We start from the raw sequence: 21,985 nt of genomic DNA, 5'->3' as shown, positions 1-21,985 counted from the left end.
GCCCTAGCCCGGCCTCTCACCATGGCTTCCATGCGCGCCCGCCGCTCCTCCTCCTCCTTCCTCTTCCGCATGGCCTCCAGGTCCTGCCGGGCCTCCGAGAAGGCCTGCAGGAAGGTGTCGAAGATGCCGAAGAATTCATCCGGCTGCATCTTGCTCTCCTGCTCCCCGAAGTGCGTCAGCGCCTTGGTGAACTGCGGAAGGGAAGCACAGGCTGGCGATGTCGTCAGAACAGAGCCCAGCCGGAGGCTGTGAACGCCTGGCATGCTCGGGGTGGGGACAGAGGGTGCTGAGGAGAGGCTCGAAGGCCTGGGCTCAGCACTTGGGATCCTGTTAGAAACGCTCAGTCTTAACCCTCTTCCCCTCCACCCCAAAGTCTCCTGAATAAGCAGCCACATTTTCGAAAGTCCCTCAGTGGGTCTATGCCCAGGTTTGTAGGAGCAGCGGCTCGGCTCGAGGCAAATGCGCAGCTGAGCTGCAGGTCAGGCTTCTGAACAGTTCTGTCACTGAATCCTGAGCAACTCACTTAGCCTCTCTGATCCTGCATGTGCCCATCTATTGAATGGGACTTGAATCTCACAGCAGACCCACAAGGTAAGTGGGGGAAGACAGTCATCCAGACTCTATTGTGCTGGCCCTGCTGGTCTTGGAGCAGGGTTTTCAAGTCCCGGTGGCTGTCCCTGCTAGGCCATCTGGGAGCCAGGGTGAAGGAGCTACCGCTAGATGAGCCTGAGGTGAGGGCTCCAGGAAAGGCTCGGGGCACCTTTACCTTCGCCCTGGCTTCATTGAGCTGGTCCTCCAGCTCTGAGAAGCTGAAGCTGGACACCGTGATGAAGTCACTCATGACGGGGACAAACTTGTCACTGGGCTCCCGCGCCTGGCGTCTCTGATATTCCAGCTCCTGGGGAGGGAGAGTTAAGTGTTGTTCAGATGGACGTGGGGTGAGAGTTAGGAACTTGGGGGTCACTGCATCTCCCCTATGTCACTCAGAGGACATCAAGCCTGCCATTGGGAGAGGGAAACCCCGTGTTCATAGTTCTAAGGGTGACAAGAACCACGAGAGTCATCAGCCCATCTCCCTGCCTCTCTCTGTCCGCTGGCCACCAGGACTACCATCTTTCATTCTTTAGTGCCTTGTCACCCTGAGTGTGGACTGAGGCCAGGAACATCACCCCATAATCTCAAGAAATGCAAGCTCTCAGCGCCACACCCCCAGGCCAGTGGAGCAGAACAAGCCCCACAGCTGACTAGCATAGGAATTAGTGCTATCTTTCTAAAGATCCAGCTGGTTCAAATGCCACTCCATCATGGGCCACACTTTGGGTAGTGTTTCAAAGGACTATGGAGTTGGATATTTAGAAATCACTACCCCCCATCCTCCATGGTGGCAAAAGGATGTATTTCTTTATACTTAAGCTTGGGCTTGAGCTCCACTTCCCCTCCCTCCTGCCTTGAAGATGGGGATCATGGTCACTGCATCTCCCCTATGTCACTCAGAGGACATCAAGCCTGCCATTGGGAGAGGGAAACCCCGTGTTCATAGTTCTAAGGGTGACAAGAACCACGAGAGTCATCAGCCCATCTCCCTGCCTCTCTCTGTCCGCTGGCCACCAGGACTACCATCTTTCATTCTTTAGTGCCTTGTCACCCTGAGTGTGGACTGAGGCCAGGAACATCACCCCATAATCTCAAGAAATGCAAGCTCTCAGCGCCACACCCCCAGGCCAGTGGAGCAGAACAAGCCCCACAGCTGACTAGCATAGGAATTAGTGCTATCTTTCTAAAGATCCAGCTGGTTCAAATGCCACTCCATCATGGGCCACACTTTGGGTAGTGTTTCAAAGGACTATGGAGTTGGATATTTAGAAATCACTACCCCCCATCCTCCATGGTGGCAAAAGGATGTATTTCTTTATACTTAAGCTTCGGCTTGAGCTCCACTTCCCCTCCCTCCTGCCTTGAAGATGGGGATCATCTCTAGTTCCTAGATTTGAGAGATACAAGGGTGACAATGTCTGGGGGCCACCGATAGTATTAACTGAGAAGTCATCTGAGCAGGAAGGGTGGGGACCAGAGACACGGTGCTAAGTCTGAATTGTTTCTTTCCCCACCAAAGTTCCTATTTAAAATCATAACCCTTACGGCGAAGGTGTCTAGAAGTGACTAGGTCACCAGGGCAGAGCCTTCTCGAATGGGACTATCACCCTTACAGAAAAGACCCAGGAACTTTGCCCTCTGTACCATATGCGGCCAGTGCAAAGGCTCCACCTTTGAGGAATAGCCTCTCCCCAGACACTGAACCTTCTGGCACCTGGATCCTGGGCTTCCAGCATTGTCAGAAATAAATTTTTTTTCTTGATTCTAAGCTGTTCAGTTCATGACATTTTGTTACAGGAGCTTGAAGGGACTAAGACACCTGAGTCTCCATCAAAAGTCAGCACTGGGTCTTCCCTAGCCCAAGGACAAGGTGAAGAGACACAGGGCCTTCTAGGAACAGTGGCCTTCAATGTCTCCAGCCAGCCCTCAGTTTCCCCATCTACTAGAGTCAAACTTAAGCATGGGGCAGACTCAGGTTCATGCCACCTTATTGCCATGGGGGCACCATCTTGCTCGGTGATATGGAAACAATGTCAAATGGATATCTCCTCTTTGGGTCTTCAGGGGTTTAAACTTAGACACCCAATCCACCTTTCCCGAGGGCTATACCACTGTGCTAATTGTTCTAGTAGCTCAGCCAGGACCTCTGGATCATAGAAATGTCTCAGGGGCCACCAATGGATCCAGTGGTGGGCAGCAGGAGCAACCTCTCCACCGACAGCATCCTCTCGACCCCAGGCGGGTAACATTACATACTCACCACCTCGACGGCTCTCAGGCCCTTCTTGAGGTTGCTCACCTCCTTCTCCAGCTCTGCCAGGCTGTCGGGAGAGAGGAGATGGGAAAGACGGAAGAAAATCAACTGCGGTGTGTGGAGCCAACATTGGTCCAGGAAGAGGGGTTAATGGATCCAGTGGTGGGCAGCAGGAGCAACCTCTCCACCGACAGCATCCTCTCGACCCCAGGCAGGGGTAACATTACATACTCACCACCTCGACAGCTCTCAGGCCCTTCTTGAGGTTGTTCACCTCCTTCTCCAGCTCTGCCAGGCTGTCGGGAGAGAGGAGATGGGAAAGACAGAAGAAAATCAACTGCGGTGTGTGGAGCCAACATTGGTTCAGGAAGAGGGGCTGGCTCTGGCTGAGATACAACGGTGTTTCCTCCAGGTAAAGCCATCAGCCCTCAGCAGTGGGGCTATGGTTTGGATGCACCCCTAAGGGTTCGTGTTGCAGACCTAAGTCCCCAAAATCATGTAATGGTCTTTGGAGCTGGAGCCCATGGGATTAGGGGTAGAGGAGATCATGAGAGTGCTGTCCCAAGATGGCACTGGAGCCTTGGGACATCCGCTTGCTCTGTCTTGCCGAGGGAAACATTCAGCCCTGTGGTTATGTTCCAGGTGGGCAGACCAGGCATCACACACTTACACTCCTCAGCCTCCAGAAGCATGAGCCAGATGCTTAGTTTTGTTTTGTAATGGAGATTGAACTCCCAAGGCCTTTGCACTGAACTACATACATCCCCAGACCTTTTTAAATTTTACTCTGCAACAAGGCCTCACTGAGTCACTAAATTGTCCAGGCTGGGCTGGAACTTATAATCTTCCTGCTTGAGCCTCCCAGAGGTCCGGGAGCACCACCATGCCCAGTGTCGGCACTCTTATAAAATAATGGGTCGAAAGTTCTGCCCCACAGATCCTTCCAGATCAGACATGGCCTGCTGCACATCACAAGGTTTCTAACACCTGGGCTCTGGCTGAGATACACCGGTGTTTCCTCCAGGTAAAGCCATCAGCCCTCAGCAGTGGGGCTATGGTTTGGATGCACCCCTAAGGGTTCATGTTGCAGACTTAAGTCCCCAAATTCATGTAATGGTCTTTGGAGGTGGAGCCCATGGGATTAGGGGTAGAGGAGATCATGAGAGTGCTGTCCCAAGATGGCACTGGAGCCTTGGGAGGAAGAGAGATCCCGCTTGCTCTGTCTTGCCGAGGGAAACATTCAGCCCTGTGGTTATGTTCCAGGTAGGCAGACCAGGTATCACACACTTACACTCCTCAGCCTCCAGAATCATGAGCCAGATGCTTAGTTTTGTTTTGTAATGGAGATTGAACTCCCAAGGCCTTTGCACTGAACTACATCCCCAGACCTTTTTAAATTTTACTCTGCAACAAGGCCTCACTGAGTCACTAAATTGTCCAGGCTGGGCTGGAATTTATAATCTTCCTGCTTGAGCCTCCCAGAGGTCTGGGAGCACCACCATGCCCAATTTTGACTCCTAGGTTTTATGTATTAGTCTCAGTGATTCCATGATAGCAACAGCGAACAGACAAACAGGGGGTATCTTATATGCAGTAAGCAATCGATACCTGTTAGCCATCAACACACTTCCAGTGCTACTAGACATGGCTTCTACTCACCCATACATTCAGGCCTGATTTCTACAGTAGCTGCTGGCATCAAAACCAGTAAAGTGGGGCTGGGGATTTAGCTCAGTGGTTTCATTGCCTGCCTAGCAAGCACAAGGACCCAAGTTCAATCCCCAGTACTGAAATAAATAAATAAACAAACAAAATGGTGGAGCCCATGGGATTAGGGGTAGAGGAGATCATGAGAGTGCTGTCCCAAGATGGCACTGGAGCCTTGGGAGGAAGAGAGATCCCGCTTGCTCTGTCTTGCCGAGGGAAACATTCAGCCCTGTGGTTATGTTCCAGGTAGGCAGACCAGGTATCACACACTTACACTCCTCAGCCTCCAGAATCATGAGCCAGATGCTTAGTTTTGTTATGGGATTAGGGGTAGAGGAGATCATGAGAGTGCTGTCCCAAGATGGCACTGGAGCCTTGGGAGGAAGAGAGATCCCGCTTGCTCTGTCTTGCCGAGGGAAACATTCAGCCCTGTGGTTATGTTCCAGGTAGGCAGACCAGGTATCACACACTTACACTCCTCAGCCTCCAGAATCATGAGCCAGATGCTTAGTTTTGTTTTGTAATGGAGATTGAACTCCCAAGGCCTTTGCACTGAACTACATCCCCAGACCTTTTTAAATTTTACTCTGCAACAAGGCCTCACTGAGTCACTAAATTGTCCAGGCTGGGCTGGAATTTATAATCTTCCTGCTTGAGCCTCCCAGAGGTCTGGGAGCACCACCATGCCCAATTTTGACTCCTAGGTTTTATGTATTAGTCTCAGTGATTCCATGATAGCAACAGCGAACAGACAAACGGGGTATCTTACATGCGGTAAGCATTCGATACCTGTTAGCCATCAACACACTTCCAGTGCTACTAGACATGGCTTCTACTCACCCATACATTCAGGCCTGATTTCTACAGTAGCTGCTGGCATCAAGACCAGTAAAGTGGGGCTGGGGATTTAGCTCAGTGGTTTCATTGCCTGCCTAGCAAGCACAAGGACCCAAGTTCAATCCCCAGTACCGAAATAAATAAATAAACAAACAAACAAACAAACAGACAAAACCAGTAAAGGGCATGGTCCTGACTCTTCCAGATGGGTGAGTATTTTGTCCGGGTCACTGCCCTCTGCCTGTACCCATGGCATGGCTGGAAAGTTACGGCACAAATCCTCCAGGAGCCTGGAGGACTTCTGGGTGTCCTCACCCCTTGGGTTGCATGACCAGGGTTGAGTTTTCTACACTGTTTCCCAGAGTCCCCTAGTGGGGTGACGCCCACAGTATCATTGGGCTTAGTATCACTTCCATTACTAACCGCCTTTCCATACCCAGTTCAATTTCCACCCTCCTCAACTAGGGCTTTCTAGAATCCTCTTTGAAACAAGGTTTGAAGAGCAGATTGTCTTTGTGTGGTTCTCCCAAAGGAGACCCCAAAGCACTGCCCATCCCTAGTAGGACCCAGGAGGGAGGAAAACCAGAATGCTCCTGATCACAGGGAGAAGGAAGGAAGCCATGGAAGAGGGGCTCTCACTTGACTTTGGCGGCTCCTGGGAGATGCTGTAGCTCCGAAGGCAGGTTCAGGATGTCAGGGAAATGTTGCTCCAGGATCATGATCAGGTAATGGAGCAGAGAGATGTTTCTGGGGATGAGTCAGGCAAGAGGTGAGGTGAGAGACCAGGGAGTCTGGGCATAGGGTGTCAGGAGGAAGCTAAGGCAGGTGAAAGGGAAACAAGCAAGGAGTGCTGGGGAGGGAAGGGGTCAGGTGGGCGAAGGTGCGGAGGAAGCAGGGGGGGTCCCCCACCTGTCGATGCTGGACTTGGTGTCAGCGATCTTGTTGAGGCTGGCCACCCGGAACCCATAGGCACCCCCGCGCTGCCCCTTGTTCATGAAGTTGCCGACGGCCAGGACAACCTCCAGCATCTGCTTTAGACGCTTGCTGCGTGTCACTTCCTGAGAGGCCAGCAGGATGGCTGGGGAGAGGGAGACGGGTCAGAGCCCCGCACAGACTGGGCCAGGGCATTCCGACGTCAGAAAGCCACTAGGCAAGTGTGTCTGAGTCTTGGGGGGCAGGCACAGACCTTACAACCTTTCAGGGAGCCCTTCCCCTGTTCCTACCTCCAGGGAAGCAGATAATGTCGCTAACAGCCCCTCCTCAGAGTGTATCGACTTCCTGAGAATGTACCTGAAAATGTCTCATCTTGCATACAAAGACGATTACAGTCTTGTCGTCAGTACACCCTTGAATGCGATGCTTTTATGTTAAACCTAGCATGTCCAACTTTTATTTTTTGCATCTTATAGACTTGCTTTCTGCCTATTTTGAAATTCTATATTTTATTATTTTGGGGAAGGACAGCTCCATCAATAAAATTATGTAATCATTGACAATATTCCTAGATTTTCTTTGCTCAGTAATTTAGTGGACAATGTCTTAAATTTGATGATATAACTTATTTGACATTGAAATGTAATTAAAAATTTTAATTTTTTGACAAAAACTATAATATAAAAATAGAATTCTATTTAAATTTTTTTTCCCAGATGTTAGGCATTTTAGCCACTTCCCCCAAAGCTTAAATGATAATTTGCCAGAAATGCAAACCAGCAGTCCATTCTGATGTGCATGCTCTGGCCCTTCCTTAGTTTGAATCCTTAGTGGATTCAAATCCCTACACTGAGATTTTGGCTTCTAGCTATAGAATGTTTTCCGAATATTAAAATTAATGATAAGATTTTAGCTAACAGAATATGCCCAACGCTACTTATGATGATGTCATAGTTTACTTACGAAATGCCCCCAAAGACTCATTTATTGAGGACTGATCCTCAAGGCAGCAATGGATTAATCCACTGGCGAGCTCATGGCTGAATGGGCTATTAAGAGATGGGCCCCAGTTGAAGACAGTAGGTTACTGGATCTTTGAAGATTATATACGGGCCCCAACTCCTTCCCCCTGGCTCTTCTTTTGCTCGCTACTTCCTGGCTACCATGTGGTAGGCAGCTTTTCTCAACTGTGCCCTTCCCCCATGATGTTTCTGCCTTGGAGTTCGCCGACCATGGACTGAACGCCGAAACCCTAAGCCAAATGAATATCTGTTCCTCTAAGTTGTTTTTCGTAGGCATCTGAGTCACAGCAACAGAAAGCTGACCCATACAGAAGATAAAAGGAAACCCACTCAACTAAAGTCTGAAGAAAACATCAAAAACAGTAAAAAAAATAAGAAACTACAAAAATAAGCTGTAAATGAGCTCTGTCTTTTGCACCTAAGTTGAACATTTGCATACTCTGTGATCTAAAAGCAACATCACTCTTAGTGGACATTTTAACTGTTTGCAGGATTTAAAAAAATATACAAATGGAAAGGGCAAATTATGTATATTATAGAGTAAAGTAAAAGGCAGCACTGAAAATGAATTCCCCACTGGGAATTAACTCACAACCATAATATTAAACAAAAGAAGTCAACACAGAATTAGTCATACCATATTATTGCATGTATATAAAGTTCAAAACAGAAGTGATCTAGAAGTCAAGATAGCTCCTCTCCTCAGAGGCAGGGACAGGGATGTGTTTGGGAGAAGGATAGGAAGAGGGTTCTGGGGTCGAGAACATTCCATTCTTGACCTGAATGTCAGTCCCATGTGGGGTTTCACTTCATAATAATGCATCCAATCTTAGGATCTCTGTACTTGTATATGTGCACATCATACTTGAATAAAAAGTTTATTTGGAATAAATTACTTGTAAACGTTTCTAGCAATTCATATTTCTTGGGATGGCTTTGCTAAGGCTGATTTGCTGCTTGAAAAATTTGCAAAGGAAGCTTCCTAAAAAAAAAAAAAAATGCTAAACTGTTGGCAAAACAGAGAATGACAAGAATTCAAAGGAAATCGGTGTAAATGAGAAAACTCCCATCTGCAACCAGGACATTTTAGATACATTCACAAGAATAATATATCCATGAGAATATTACTTTTGCAAGCATACTCATCTTGGCGCTGCTCAGTGAACACACAATACAAATCGGTAAATTTGGCCTAGGAGGCAATGAACATATGCCTAAGAAGAATATATTCGAGAATATAATCGTGAACATATTTACAGAAAAATTGGTAAACTTGTCAGCTGCGGAGACTTAGCTTTTGGCAAACTGACCCAGAGCCCCACCCCTGCTAGGAGTGGGTGTCAAGGGCTCAGGACCCTGCAGGGGCAGGCTAAACTTAGCTTCTTCAGGAGTATCTTCCACGAGGAGGAGGAGGAGGAAGAGGAGAAATAGGAATCCCACCTCCCCCAAAGTCCTCTGCTCTTCGATTCAGATGACCGCACTGATCCAATTCTACACCAGGTGTGATCAAAATATATAGTGAACGTTTAAATTGCTTAAAGCAATTCATTACCACAAATGACGTGACGTCATAAACTTCCCGCCAAATCTTGCCCCTCACTTGGACCACTTATCCCATTTTTCTTGCCTCTTTCTGAAGCAGGTCTAGAAGCCCTCTTTCGTCAGTGTTTTCACAAGCTGTGATCAAAAATACAGTGAATGCTGCTGCCAAGTGCCACCCCGCGGAAAAGCAGGCTTGTAACTATATGAGGCTGTGTCTTCCTCCACCATATTCTCCAGATCTGGCACCGTGCAACTTCTGGCTCTTCCCTAAGCCAAAATGACCATGAGAGGCAAATGTTTCGAATCCATTCTGGACATAGCGGAAAGAGGAGCTCAGAACTGCTTCAGAACGTGGCAGGAACGATGGCATGAGAGCCTTTGAAGCAAGAGGGATTTCTGGAGGGGGATTCATGCCAATACCTTTTTAAAATGTACATATTCACAATATATTTCAATCACACCTCGAACAACTTCAGGCGTCTCTTCCCTACCTCAGACTCGGGCCATTCGGGGACAGTGGCCATTGCTCCAGGCGAATAAATCTCCCAGAGGACAGCTATACAAGAGCAACTTCCCCCAGCAATTTTGTTCTCATCAGCACCTCTTGTTCGGTGTGGCTTGATATTAAAAGGAGACTTTCGATGGCGTTCACTGCTCTTGGCATTAGGAGGATTAGGAGAAGGCTGCTGGGCTTAGGCCTCCTTATGGCCAAGGAACTCTGCTTCCTTAGCCCCAAATGGCAACTGTGCACATTTACGCAACCAACCCAAGACACGCAGACGGTTGAGCAAATCCACTTTAAGCTAAACCCTTTATCTGTGCTTTATGCCCCAGGGCCAGTCTACAGCAGAAAGAAAGGGGAGACGAAGATAAGGATCTGCCCATCACCAGACAAAGAGAAACAGCCGGGCCTTAGAGATGGACAGAAACTCCTGACATTATTTTTTCCCTTCTCCCTCAGACTGATTAGCTATGATCACAGCCTGCAAGTCCTTGGCTGTGTGAGGGTGCATGCTCGTGTGTGTGTGGGGGACAGGAATGCGGTGCAGATTACTAAAAACATTTGCCTCCATCTCTGCATGCTCCATCCTTTCCAAAGCAGCCCACTGAAGCCCAGCTACGGCCTACCTCTCCCTGGACTGGCATCTCACGGAGTGCTGACTGCCACTGGTGTCCAACAGGGGGCGGCACGTGCTACTCCCCCGACACACCCCAGAATCTGGACCCTGCTTACTCAGCTCTGTGATCCTATTCTCACCTCAAATGAGCCTGCCAGCCTCATCCCCTCTGCCCACCATCATGCCTTCCTGTCTTTTCCCACAGCCTCCTGCCCCAGCCTCCCCTGCCACCCGTAGGCAATCCCAGGGAGATGCCCGCTGAGCAACACCTGGATTCCTATCCTGGCTCCATCGCCCATCCGTAGCATGGTGACCACCGTAGCCCACCTTAGAGACAGAAAAGAGGCCCATGGGCATGATGATAGCACCCAAAGAGACCATTCACATATGGTGTCGCACACAGCGCTTGATCCAAGGGCCTCAGAAATCACACATTTCTCATCTGGAAACAGCCTGTGTTAGAAGGGTTTCCCTGTTTGAGAAAGTCAGGCACCTCCACCGATCACTGCACACAATTTCTGTTTCCGGTGGCTCACACTTAAAAGGATATCCCTGGATGTATCTCTCTGATGCACTGAGGACCTCAGCTAGATACAGAGTGATGCACCGTGCATGACAGGCATAGCTCTGATCACCGCCGCCCCATGCTGGGACAGACGCCATTGGACGCCCCTACCTGCTGGGTCCAAGAGCTGAGGCACAGAATGAGCGTGTCTCGCGGATGATGCACACACCAATGGAAACCAGGGCATTTTCCCGTCAGTTTTACATTCTGCCCTTGACACTGGTTTTCCTTTTGGGTTGAGAATAAGGAAGGCGTTTCCCTCTGCCCCTGCACATGGGTACCCAGATGCCTCCCCAGCCCAGGCCTCCTCCCACCATCAGCCCTACCTTCCACTTTGGGCTTGGCCTCTGCCAGCCGCTCCTGGAACTTCTTCTTGAAGAACAGGGCCTGCAGTCGCTGCTGGTAGTGGTCGATCCTGCAGGCAGGGTGAGCTACGTCACCAGGCAGCCGCCACAGGGCAAGAAGCCAGCTCCGGGCTCCTCTTGATGCTGCTCACCTCCCGCCCTGTCTGACCACCAGAGGCCACCTGCCCAAGCCCATCCCCTCTCGCCTCTCCCAGGGCCCAACCTGCTCATTTCATAGAGGAAGCGGTCAGCGCGGGCCATCCGCTCAATCTCATGCTTGTGCTCCTCCAGGAGGTCGATGTCACTCTTCTCAGGGATGAACTTGAGGAGCTGCAAAGAGAAGGCCCGTGTGAGACAAGAAACTGGGGAACAGCAGGTCCAGGGGTGTGGGGTGAGCAGCACTGGCCCTGTTCAAGATGGACAGAAGGACCCTCATGTGTACAGATCTGCTAGGAAGGGGGTGGCAAGGCACCTAACCCTTCTGTCCTTCACTTTCTAAAATGCGCTATAACTTACACATAAAGCACACCATTCTGAAGCACACAGTTCAGTGATTTTTCTTTTTAAGTGAACTTCACGGAGATATAATCCACATATAATAAAATGTACACATTTTAAATGGGTGGCTCATTGAGTCTTGTTAAAACCCTCTACCCACTGAAACACAAGATTAAGGCACAAAATATTCCCCTCCTCTTACAAAGTTCTCTGGCTCTACTTCAGAAAGCCCCCCCAACCCCTCAGCTGATTTGCCTGCTCTTGAACTTCATATACATGAACTCATGCTGTACGCTAAGGTGTGACTGTGTCCCGCACCCCCTTTCATCTGGTAATGACAATTGGAGGTGGAGCCTTTGAGAGATAACTAGGACTAAACTGATGTCATGAGGACAGGGTCCCCATAATGGAATTAGTGGTTTTATAAGAGACCCAAGCTAGGATGTTTGCTCCAAGTTTCCATATGACACACGGCACATAGCCCTTGCCCGATGCTGGAGGGGACTTCTTGGACTTACCTGCCTAAATTAACCAATCTCATGTATTTTGCTGTAGCAGTGTCTGGCTGCTTTCACACAGTCTAATGCCCAAGAGTCATCCATGGTTGTTCTGTTTGTTGCTGTGTAGTATCCTACTGCATGAATATACCAGTCTATTTTATCACTTTCTTGTTGATGGACAGTTGACCTGCTCAAACTCTGAGGGTTTTATAAATAAAGTTGCTATAAATATTCTTTTTGCCACTGTTTACACTGGTTTCTCTTGAGTATATATCTAAGTGTGAGGTTAACAGGCAATGGGGAAGGTGTAAGTTCAGCCTTAATGAATGATGCCAAATAGTTTTCCACAGTGGTTGTACCAATGAGAATCCCTCACTTCACATCCTTGCCAGCAAATAGCACTGTCAGTTTTTAAAATTTTAATATTCTGCTGCATGGGTAGCTTTCTCGCTGTGGCTTACTGTATTTCTTTGATGGCTAAGAGGATTGAGCTCTTTACAAATGCTCACCTGCCATTTAGATCCCTCTTTCATGAAGTGCCTGTTCAAGCCTTTTGCTCATTTTTAATGTGCTTTGCCATTTTCTCATTCATTTGTAGAGTTCTTTATTGTGAAGATGAAATATTTATTAATGTGCGTGTGGTTATGTGTGGCAGCTACTAAGCTTTGGCTTGTCTCCTCACTCTAGTAATATTGTCCTGTCTTTTAATAGACAGTAGTTCTTTTTAATTGATGCTACTTTTGCTTGGTGTTTTCGGGGTTTCTCTTAAAGGACACAGCAAATTGAGGTAGACATGATTTGGAGAAGAAATGATGACTGTTGCCCTGACTTTGGCTGGTGAGCTATGAAAAACTTTACCTCAGATCTCCTTCCAGCCTCTTCAGAGACCCCTGGCAGCTTTTGCCAGCCTTTCTTCAGAAAGGCTCAACCAAGGAAGTTTCTAGAAACCAGCTCTCCAACTCCCCCAGCTAGGTCTCTCCTGGACCCAAGAGTTTCAGAGTCTCTGGGGGCCCCCAGGTTCAGCTTCCTTCCCACCCGCCCAGTCTTCACCTGCTCCAGCATGTCCTTAGCGAGGTCCTCCTGCTCATCCATCTTCAAGATGGCCTGCCGGATCTCCTCGTTAGAAAGCTTCAACCTGAGGCAAAGTCCACCCCTGAGCAGCCTGGCTCCCAGGCCCAGGGCAGCCTCCAGCCCTTCCTCTCCAGGACATACAGCCTCATCCTCTGCTCTCTCCTGAACGTGGACTTGGGGGCACCTCGGGCACCTCCTCGGCAAAGCCTTCTCAGGCTGACCTAGCCAGACTCACTGCATACTCAGGGACGAACATCTGAGTGTCTAAAGCCAGGCTGGAGCCCCTGGTGTGTTGTCTGAGGCTTCATCAGAGATGAGGGAAAAGGGACACCTTTGGCGAGAACTGAAGGCACAGGGCAAGGGGCAAAAGCTCAATCAGGGATCCTCTTTCTCCTTGTACCTAAAACATCTACAGCTTCTGTGCAGGAGGATGGGGCTTCAGCAGGCCCCTGAGGGGACCATTTCCTGCCCCTCCTTCTCAGGCCACAGAATGGCACTCAGTCCCTGACAGCAGCTGGGCTCCCACACAGTGGCTGGCTGGTGCTGCTGTCTGGGAGGGGCCGTGGTGAGCCCTGCAGGCACCGCCACAGCGAGCCCCTCCCGCGTGCCCTCTGGTGTGCACACCGTGGGGAGCTCTGGGGATTCAAAGAGGCCCCCACCTCCAAGGGGAGAAGCTGAGGCCTTCGGGGAAGTACCAGGGGGGCAGATGTTCCAGAGGCACTGGGGGCAGCACTCAGAATAGGCAGGAGGTGGCGCCCCTGACCCTGGCTCCAGGGAGGCCCTCACAGAAGCTGTGCTGTTAGGGCAGATACTGCCCTGTTTGTTCTGCAGCCGCAGGAAATGCTTAGGGGCTGAGATCATGGTGCTCCATGGCCTAAGCCGAGCTGGGCCCTCCCTGAGCTCAGAGCAACTCAGCCGCCAGACTCGGACACGGACCAGGACCAGGCCACCTCGTGACTGGGGCAGCTTCTGGCCAACAGAGCCCCAGGCGGCGGCTCCACAGGGGTTCCCAGCACAGGGCTCTGGATCTGTACCAGCTCCTCCCAGGGCCCAGCAGGGGTGGCGGAGTGGGGTTAGAGACTGCAAGGCTCTCACCCCAGGCACTCAGCTGGACCTCGTCTCCTCCCAACCCCGGCCAGGGTCCCAGGGAGAGCACGTACTTGGACAGCAGGATGATGCAGTTCTGGGCCCTCCGGCCATCAATAACCGACAGCTCCTTGACCTTGCGGGACGCCAGGTAGATGTCCTCAGTGGAGCCCAGCTCTTTCTGCAAACCAGGAGCCGAGAGGAAGCACCGAGGAAGGGGCGCATTTTCCCCAGTCCTCTGCTTGCCCATCCCCAGGAGCCGCCCTCCTGCCAACCCCGGATGCTCCTGAGAGACTGAGAGGGACAAAGGATAACAGAGGAGCGTATTAAGGGCCGGACAGGGTGTGCACACCGCTGTGTTAGAGATCAGGCTCTGGCCCCTGGGGAAGCAGCTGGAGGGCTGGACGATGAGGCTGACCCTGCCCCCACCCCGCGGTCCCCACAGGACCAACTCACAATGCTCCACCCAGCGGGCCTCCAGGTCTCAGGATGAGACGCTGGTCCAGACCCCAAGGGCTACAGGCCCTGACTCCTGGCACTTCAGTACAGCCCGTGAGGTCAGCAGGGTGGAGACCAAGGCAGAATTCCACCCGGATTTCCCTTCTCTGGAGTATAGCTGGCAGATTCTCAAGAAACCTAAGATCACACTCCTCTCCCTCTCAGAGCCCTGGCTGTAGAGGTAGGTGGCTGGGCAGTGCACCATTCTTACTCTAGACACTTCCTCCAAGACCATGCCCCACACTGTACAACTCCAGGGTCACCACTCAAGCCACCATCTACAAGTGAAATTCTGCAGTGCCCAACCCGAGCAGCCTTACAGAATGCCTTGCTTGCCTTGGGCCTTGCATAAGATCAGAAATCTAGAAGCTTCCTGTCCAGGGGCCTTCCTGCATGCCACCCTACATGGATGAGCCAGAAGGCAGGAGGTGCCACAGACAGGCCTTCTCTGCTGGGCCCTGGGTCAGGGCCACAGCCCAGGCAGAGGCTGAGAGTTGGAAGATTCAGAGCCCAGAGTGACTCACCTGCTGAGAAGGATTAGTTATCAGCTCCTAGGCAGGCAGCAGCCACAGCCGACAGAGAATCAAACATGCACAACGTTAGTCAGAGGTCCAGGGACTGGGGACAGCAGGACGGATGTGGGGGTCCTAGCATCTACTCTATATACTTGACCCCGTGAGACCTCATGCTCGGAGACCGGAACCCCAAAGCAGTACCATGCTCACCGAGAAGCCAAACAAGCGGAGGGCAGCCAGCACCTCCTGCATACGCTGGACCTTCCCACGCCCTGCCTGCCCGCTGTTCCTCCCCTCTCCTTAGAATCTGCCAGGAGTGAGTGAGTTCACCTTTCCCATGAGGCAGAGTCAGGAGGGATCAGAGTGGGAAGCTCAGGAGAGACCTGCTCAGGGGGCTGAGAAAGTTGGCGTCCCCGACTGCTCCCCGCCCTCACCTGTCCTGTGACATCGACTGACTCCAAGAACAGTGATGCCACCAGCTCAGAACCTGCCTCAGGCATGGAGGGACAGCTGGGGCTCCCAGGACCTCTTTCCCAGGGCCCCAGGATGGGAATGCCACCTCTGGGGTCACCCTTGCTCAGCAGCTGTGGCTTCAGTCACCAAGACAGGGCAGCCTGGCAACCTGCAGACTGGGCTCTGAGGGGACTGGCAGGGTCTCCAATCTGGGCTCTTCTCAACTCAGCAAGCCGATAGAGACCCCAGACCTAAACCTGGCTGGGCCTAGGCCTTGTACCTCCCCTTTCCCAACTGCCACCCCACCCTGCGCCCTATGGGCTGGACAGGCCAGGCCAGAAGTACAGCGTGGAGGGACACTGAGGCAAGAGGGAGACATGCGGATGGCATCCAGGACCCACCCGGCTCACACTCCTCTGTCCCATCAGAGCTCTGACTCTGAGCAGCACAGGGTTACAGAATCCTCTCAGCTCCGGAGCCTCAGCAGGGCGAGGGGCCACACCTACCCCATCACGGGCAAGGTCTACATTGCTTCCTGGGATTTGGGACTGAGAATCAGTTGCCTCAGATACCACATTTAAATCTTTTTTTTTTTTTTTCTAGGATCCCAGGACAGGGCCAGAGATGTAGACCCGTAGGACCTGGGCCCTGACTGTCCATGGGACTGGACTCAGGACAAGCAGGGCATAGCATTCCTTCTAGGCCTCCCCATCGGTACTGGGGTCCTGGGCATGAACCTGGGCTGAGTAGAGAAACCAGGAAGATGACAGCCGGGGGCCGAGGGGAAACAGCCCCAGAGCAGGTAGGTCACAGAAAGCAAGGGACTTAGGGCCTTTAGGCCAGTCATTCCCAGACTGGTCCTGGAGAATAGGACCCCTGGTAAGCCATTACCCTCAGGTTCCTGGGCCCAAACCCTCTCTAGAATCATCCAGTATTTGAAGGAGATCCTCAAGAATCAGCATTTTTGGCAATTCCCACGGCACAGCCCCTTCCTTGGCATAGCTTGAGACGCATGCCTCAGGAATGCCCTGCTTTCAGCCACCAGCCAAAGCCCCAAACCTCTGTGGGGCTGCAGGCCCAGACTCAGGGGCCAGGCGTGCGTACACAGAGCCCGGAGGGTAGGCCAAGGCCTCTCTGGGCCTTTGGAGTCCCTAAGTGAGGAGAAGCAGTGGCCTTCGGCCTTCTCACTGCATCAACAGCTCTGCTCACTGAGCTCGTGAGGTGTTGGGAGAGGAGAAAACGGTGGCAAACGGACTGAAAAGTTACGATTTCTAGGTGTCATCTGTAAGTCCTAGGCCAAAGGCAGGAGGGAGCAATGGTGGCCAGGCCTTGAGATGCCACCTCCAATGCTCTGAGACACAAGAGAGAAGTGGGCAAAATACCACTGCGTCACAGGCAGAGCAGATAAGAGCTGCACCGCACCATGGCCGCACACCTCCAGTTCAGAGCGACCTCCTCCACGGGAGCATGGTGCCACCTAAAGACTCAAATGGCTCAGTAGACGTGCAAGGAAGGCAAGAAGGGAGGAAGGGAGGGGGAGGAGACAGGGAGAGAAGGAAGCAGCCAGGGAGGAGGGGAGCGGGAGAGAGAGGGAGGGAGGAAAGGGCTAAGGTTCAAGTTCAAGGGGTGTGATGTGTGTGGAAGTCAAGACCCAAGCAGCCAGAGTGGCGAGGTCTTACCTGATGCCTCTGATAGGCTGAGAACATTTTTTCAAAATCCTCTAGGTCCAGAATCCGAAATACCTGCATGTCATCCATCTCATTCCATACGGTACCAGGGACCCGCTCCTAAGATTCGGGTAGAGAGGAGATCCACAGTCGACACAGTTCCTTCATTATGGAGATGTCCAGTGCTCCCCTAACCTCAGCTGTCCCCCAACAGCACATACTACAATGGCTGGGTTTTCAGACCTTCAGAAAGGGCTGAATTCCCCCACTCCAAACCTCTGCCCCTCTTCAATACTCTGCTCCAGGACAGAGCCCAAGATGCTTTCCTTCTCCTCCTTTTCATATGGGGCCACATGGAAACGTGTCCCAGATTCACTGAGGTGCAGAGCAATGGGTGGGCAAGTAGGGAAGGGGCGCACTGTGTTCTTCCCAGAAAAGTGAAAGCAAAGCAATTCTCTGGCACTTTGTGTAGGCCGCCGGGAAGGCCAGATCTGTACAGTGTCCTTCGGGTACTGCTGCGTGGCCATCACTGGCCAGACTCTCACACATCCGGGACCCTCCAAGCCTCTGACTGTCCTGTATCTGATGCAGTCATTTTCTCTCAGAGCATTGTGCTCCCAGATTCCCAGGAAGTGGATCCATGCCAAAGGTTAGGACAGCCTGGCCCCTGGAGTGACTCTACTCAGACCAGCAAGATTTCGGCACAACTTCTGGTGGGTCAGATGCAGGAGATCATCCCCATCCTTCACAACCAGGAGGGGCACAGGGTGACCCAATGCAAGGATATTCCATGGAGGCATCACCCTATCTCTGAGTAGGATCCCTGCACCAGCATCTGGACAGGTTTGTTTGTTTGTTGGTCAAGTCCCCAAATGCCCCAGAGTTCTCACAGTGGCCTGCTGATGGCCTAGAGGATAAGAAGACAGGCGCAGAGCACCAGCCCCCCAGTGGAACCCTCCAGCTCCTCCTGGGATCCTCACTCTTCCAGAGCTTTCTGTCCCCAGAAAGGGACTCCCCACCTTCCACTGTGGGGGCGGCCAGGGAACCTTCTCCATGCCCGCCACCTCCTCCCGCCATCTCCCCCTCAGAAGGCCTGCAGAAAGAAGCATACCTTTCACTCACTCTTATTTTCCTAAACTCTGAAAAGGGGAGGCTAGGCTAGAGTCAGGGGGTGGGGACATTCCTGTGGCCTTCCGAAGGCCAGGGACCCTCATATGGAATGCCGGGCTGGGAAGCTCAGGGTAGCAAAGGATACAGGCAACAGGCCAAACCCAACACAGACACATTCTTCTCGTGGCAGAAACACCCTTCTGAGTGAGCAAGCATGTGTGAGAGTGTGTGTGTGTGTGTGTGTGTGTGTACACGTGCATGTGCAAAGGAGCATACACGGGGCACAGGAGACTGGGGAGAGGTGCTGGGTGCCAGGAAATGGGGACGTGAGAGGCAGAGAGGGGATGGGATGGGAGCTTGAGTGAGCAGGAGGTGCCGAGGGACCCAGAGTCCCCGGCCCACGCAGTGGGAAACTCCCTGAAAGTCCAGGAGGGTGGGGGAGGGGCAGGCTCCAAGGCAAAGCTTTCCATCCTCCTCCTTCCTGGCGGGCCAGGGGAAGAAAGGGGCAGAAAGAACTTCCCCAAGACCACAGACAGACGCTTTCCATCCTCTCACATCTTCCCTAACACCTGCCCAGAGGAGCTGCAGGTACGGCTGAGGCCTGGAGCCAGAGAGAGATGGGCCTCCCGCCATGGTCACCACGCCCCGACTTCTGCCCTGCCACTCTGGGCGCCCACCCTGTTCCAGAATTCTCTAGTTTCTTCACTGCTCTGCCTAAGACCCTGCCATCCCCAGTCCGGAGTCCTGGGAACACTGGTCCTCTGGAGACACCCTCAACCTACCAGGGAAGCCTTTCTCAGGGACAAACGTCGTTGTTTCCTACACAGCGCAGGGATGTCGGGCTGACATTCCCATTAGGTGGGGCGCTGGGCAAATGGAGGGGAGCTGCCCTTATCCTGTGTCACGTGAAGGGAAACTGAGTCTCGGTGCCGCTTACCCTCACTGTTCTGACAGGAAGGCTAAAGCATGCAGGGTAATGCCACTCACAGCAACTAATCTGGTAGAATGACTGAGACCTTCTGTGTTAGTCCTTGTTCCAAATACTTCACGTGTACAGACCTTCCTCACTTAATGACTGAGGTCCGGTCCTAGAGCTAGGCCATTAAATGAATTCCTCATTAAATGAGGACTTGTGTACAGCATGATACATTGCAATACTCAGAACAAAGAAACGGTCTACGGGAACGCCAACCTGGAGACTTCTCTTATCTGCATGAGTCTTACAGGCAGTACCGCAATGGATAATAGAACATAAAACTATAGTGCTATACAGTACAATCAGCAAAAAAATCACAGTCCTATATAAAGGCCTGGTGCACACACACACACACAAAAAAAAAAAAAAAAGAAAAAGAAAAAGAAAAAGAAAAAGACACAGGCTCTATCAGCAAGATGGACAGAAGTACATATATTTAAAAAAAATAAAGACAAGTTGTAAGTCCAAGTGGCAGGTTGCTCATTCAAATAACTTCTCTTGCTAAAGAGGAGGAACGCCTGTATTAAGTCTGACAGTCCTGAGATGCCTACCATCATTTTCCCCATTTCACAGGTCAGAAGCCCAAACTATAAAATAACCGAATTGCTGCCCGCCCAGTGAGATGCGGTAGCCGGTTCTCAAACATCTCTTTCTGCCCCTCTACCCTTCCTGCCCAGAAGTCTCCTATTTCTACAAACGCTCCTCAGCATCTACTCCTTCAAAACTCCATTTCCCGGTTGGGGAATGACACTGGCCACCTCGGAGTCCTCAGGGGATTCGGGCGGATGTCACTATTCCTGGACCCCAGGCTAAGCACAAAGCTCCATGAAAAGGTCGCAGAATTATTAGTTGTCCTGCTATACGCCTCAATCACCGCAGATACTACGTTACAGTATAATCTCTCGCCTCATTTTTAACCTGTAATACAGAAGCCAAAAAATGTCTTTAAAAAAGAACACCACGAAAATGATACCATCTTTGTTCACGAACATTTCTGCGCAGCCGCTGGCTTCTGGTTCTGGAAGAGGGGAGCCTGCACATGCGCAGTTGGTCTTTCTGGCCAGGCAGCGGCACCCCCCATAGGGCACAGCTGTGCGTGAGTTGCCCAAAGCTTGACCAATCTTGCTTTGAAATCCTGCTACCACCCGGCTCCAAAGCTGCCATCGCTCAGATGGAGATGTTTCCAGAGGCCCCAGAGACTACGAATGGGCTCTCTTCATCCTCCCATGTTTCCACCCAGACCACACAGACAGGGGTGGACGGAATCTTGGAGATCATTCCACGAGGAAGGGAGCTGAACTATTTCCACAGGTTTGGTTCGAGGTTAGGCCCTCCCCTTCAGCCCCTACCCTGGATCTCTAGGTGTTTCCTTACAACCTCCTAATGCGCCAACTGCCATGGTCCACCACCAGGGGGCGGCATCTAGCACACAGCTGACCACCCACTTAGGCATTCCCTAGTCTACCTACCACCTCTTCTTCCCTGAGCTCCCTGAAACTCACGTGCAAGGTAACTGTGATTCCCCGGGCCCATATAACAGGGTCTGAGTGTATCCACAAAACCCCAGCTCTGCGTGGCTGTGTCTGGAGTGTAGGTATGGGCCGGGCCAACTGAAACCCGCTGCAACGCCTGTGTTCACCGAAGGGACAAAGCCCACAGCCCCGTGTGTAGGAACAGAGCCAGGGAAGATCTTGTCCAGGGTGTTCAAGCAGTCGGGGTCCATGAACACCCACAGCTTCTCTAAGCTCACTAGAGTCCGTGACAGGCATCAGCTCCCATGCGTGAGCCTGGGTCTGGGGATTACCTGGGTAACACCCATGAAGGCCTCTCACTGTCGGGCTAGAGCTGTGCGTGGCCTGGACATGTCTAATAACCACGTGATTTTTGGTGCAATATTTCAGGATGTGATTGGTGGCGCCAAAGCACAGAATATATAGGTTAACGAAGGAAGAGAGGAAGGAGGTGTGCAGGGCTGGGCCCAACACCTGGCCAGTTGCACTGGAACCCACGGATACCAGATTTTACAGGCACTTGTGCAACTTGGCCAAAAACCACAGCGATTACTGACATCAGCGTCTCAGCTGACCTACAGATGTGAGTACCCATGAAGACAGCCACTTATTGTTATCAGATGGATAGGTAAGTTTGCTTATTTAATTATTAAACTTTGGTCTGCTATGTTATTTGGTTTAAAAAAATGATGTTAAAATATCAATTAAGAAAGCACTGTTAGGGCTGGAGATTTAGCTGAGTGGTTCCACCGCCTGCTTTGACAAGGACCTGAGTTCAATCCCCAGTACCAAAAAAAAAAAAGAGCATAGCACTGTTAACTGTACACATGAACCATGTTACATTATACATTCATCCCAAGACAATCACTTCGCTCCATGCCACCCAAGAAGCCAAGAGATTGGACCCTTGTGCTCTAGGATGTGGCCAACATGCACACCCCGTCCCCAAGGACGCCTCCTGGCTGCATCTTGCCCAATGCTCAGTCACTGGTACACGTGCCCTTCTTCACCAGGATGTGCAGCCCAGCCCAAGCTGTTTGCCCGATTGTCTACCTTGTCTCCCAGTCGTGCCTCCCCTTGGAACTCTAGCCCAGCCCTGTCTTGTTTTACTCGGCAGCGCTGGGTCCCAGCTCAGGCTTGTGTAGGCCACAGCCTAACCTAGGCTCCGACATCCACCACTCTGT

At 51.5% G+C, this 21,985-nt stretch overlaps 1 protein-coding gene across 1 annotated transcript in view; it reads right to left on the bottom strand.

The window, feature by feature from the left end:
• The window catches only part of Daam2 (dishevelled associated activator of morphogenesis 2), a 109,419-nt gene that overhangs the window by 2,724 nt on the left and 84,710 nt on the right, over positions 1–21,985 (bottom strand). Inside the window, 11 exon segments of the mRNA XM_033766430.1 lie at positions 3–191; positions 767–898; positions 2,855–2,915; positions 6,032–6,139; positions 6,302–6,470; positions 10,899–10,987; positions 11,140–11,246; positions 12,965–13,049; positions 14,146–14,252; positions 15,094–15,120; positions 17,217–17,324. Coding sequence (XP_033622321.1) covers positions 3–191; positions 767–898; positions 2,855–2,915; positions 6,032–6,139; positions 6,302–6,470; positions 10,899–10,987; positions 11,140–11,246; positions 12,965–13,049; positions 14,146–14,252; positions 15,094–15,120; positions 17,217–17,324 — 1,182 coding nt within the window.

The sequence above is a fragment of the Fukomys damarensis genome, unplaced genomic scaffold, assembly GCF_012274545.1.
Source record: "Fukomys damarensis isolate Sample0158 unplaced genomic scaffold, DMR_v1.0_HiC HiC_scaffold_20, whole genome shotgun sequence".
NCBI lineage: Eukaryota > Metazoa > Chordata > Mammalia > Rodentia > Bathyergidae > Fukomys > Fukomys damarensis.
The sequence above is the reverse complement of the archived record's forward strand: the minus strand, read 5'-3'. Positions and strand labels throughout refer to the sequence as shown.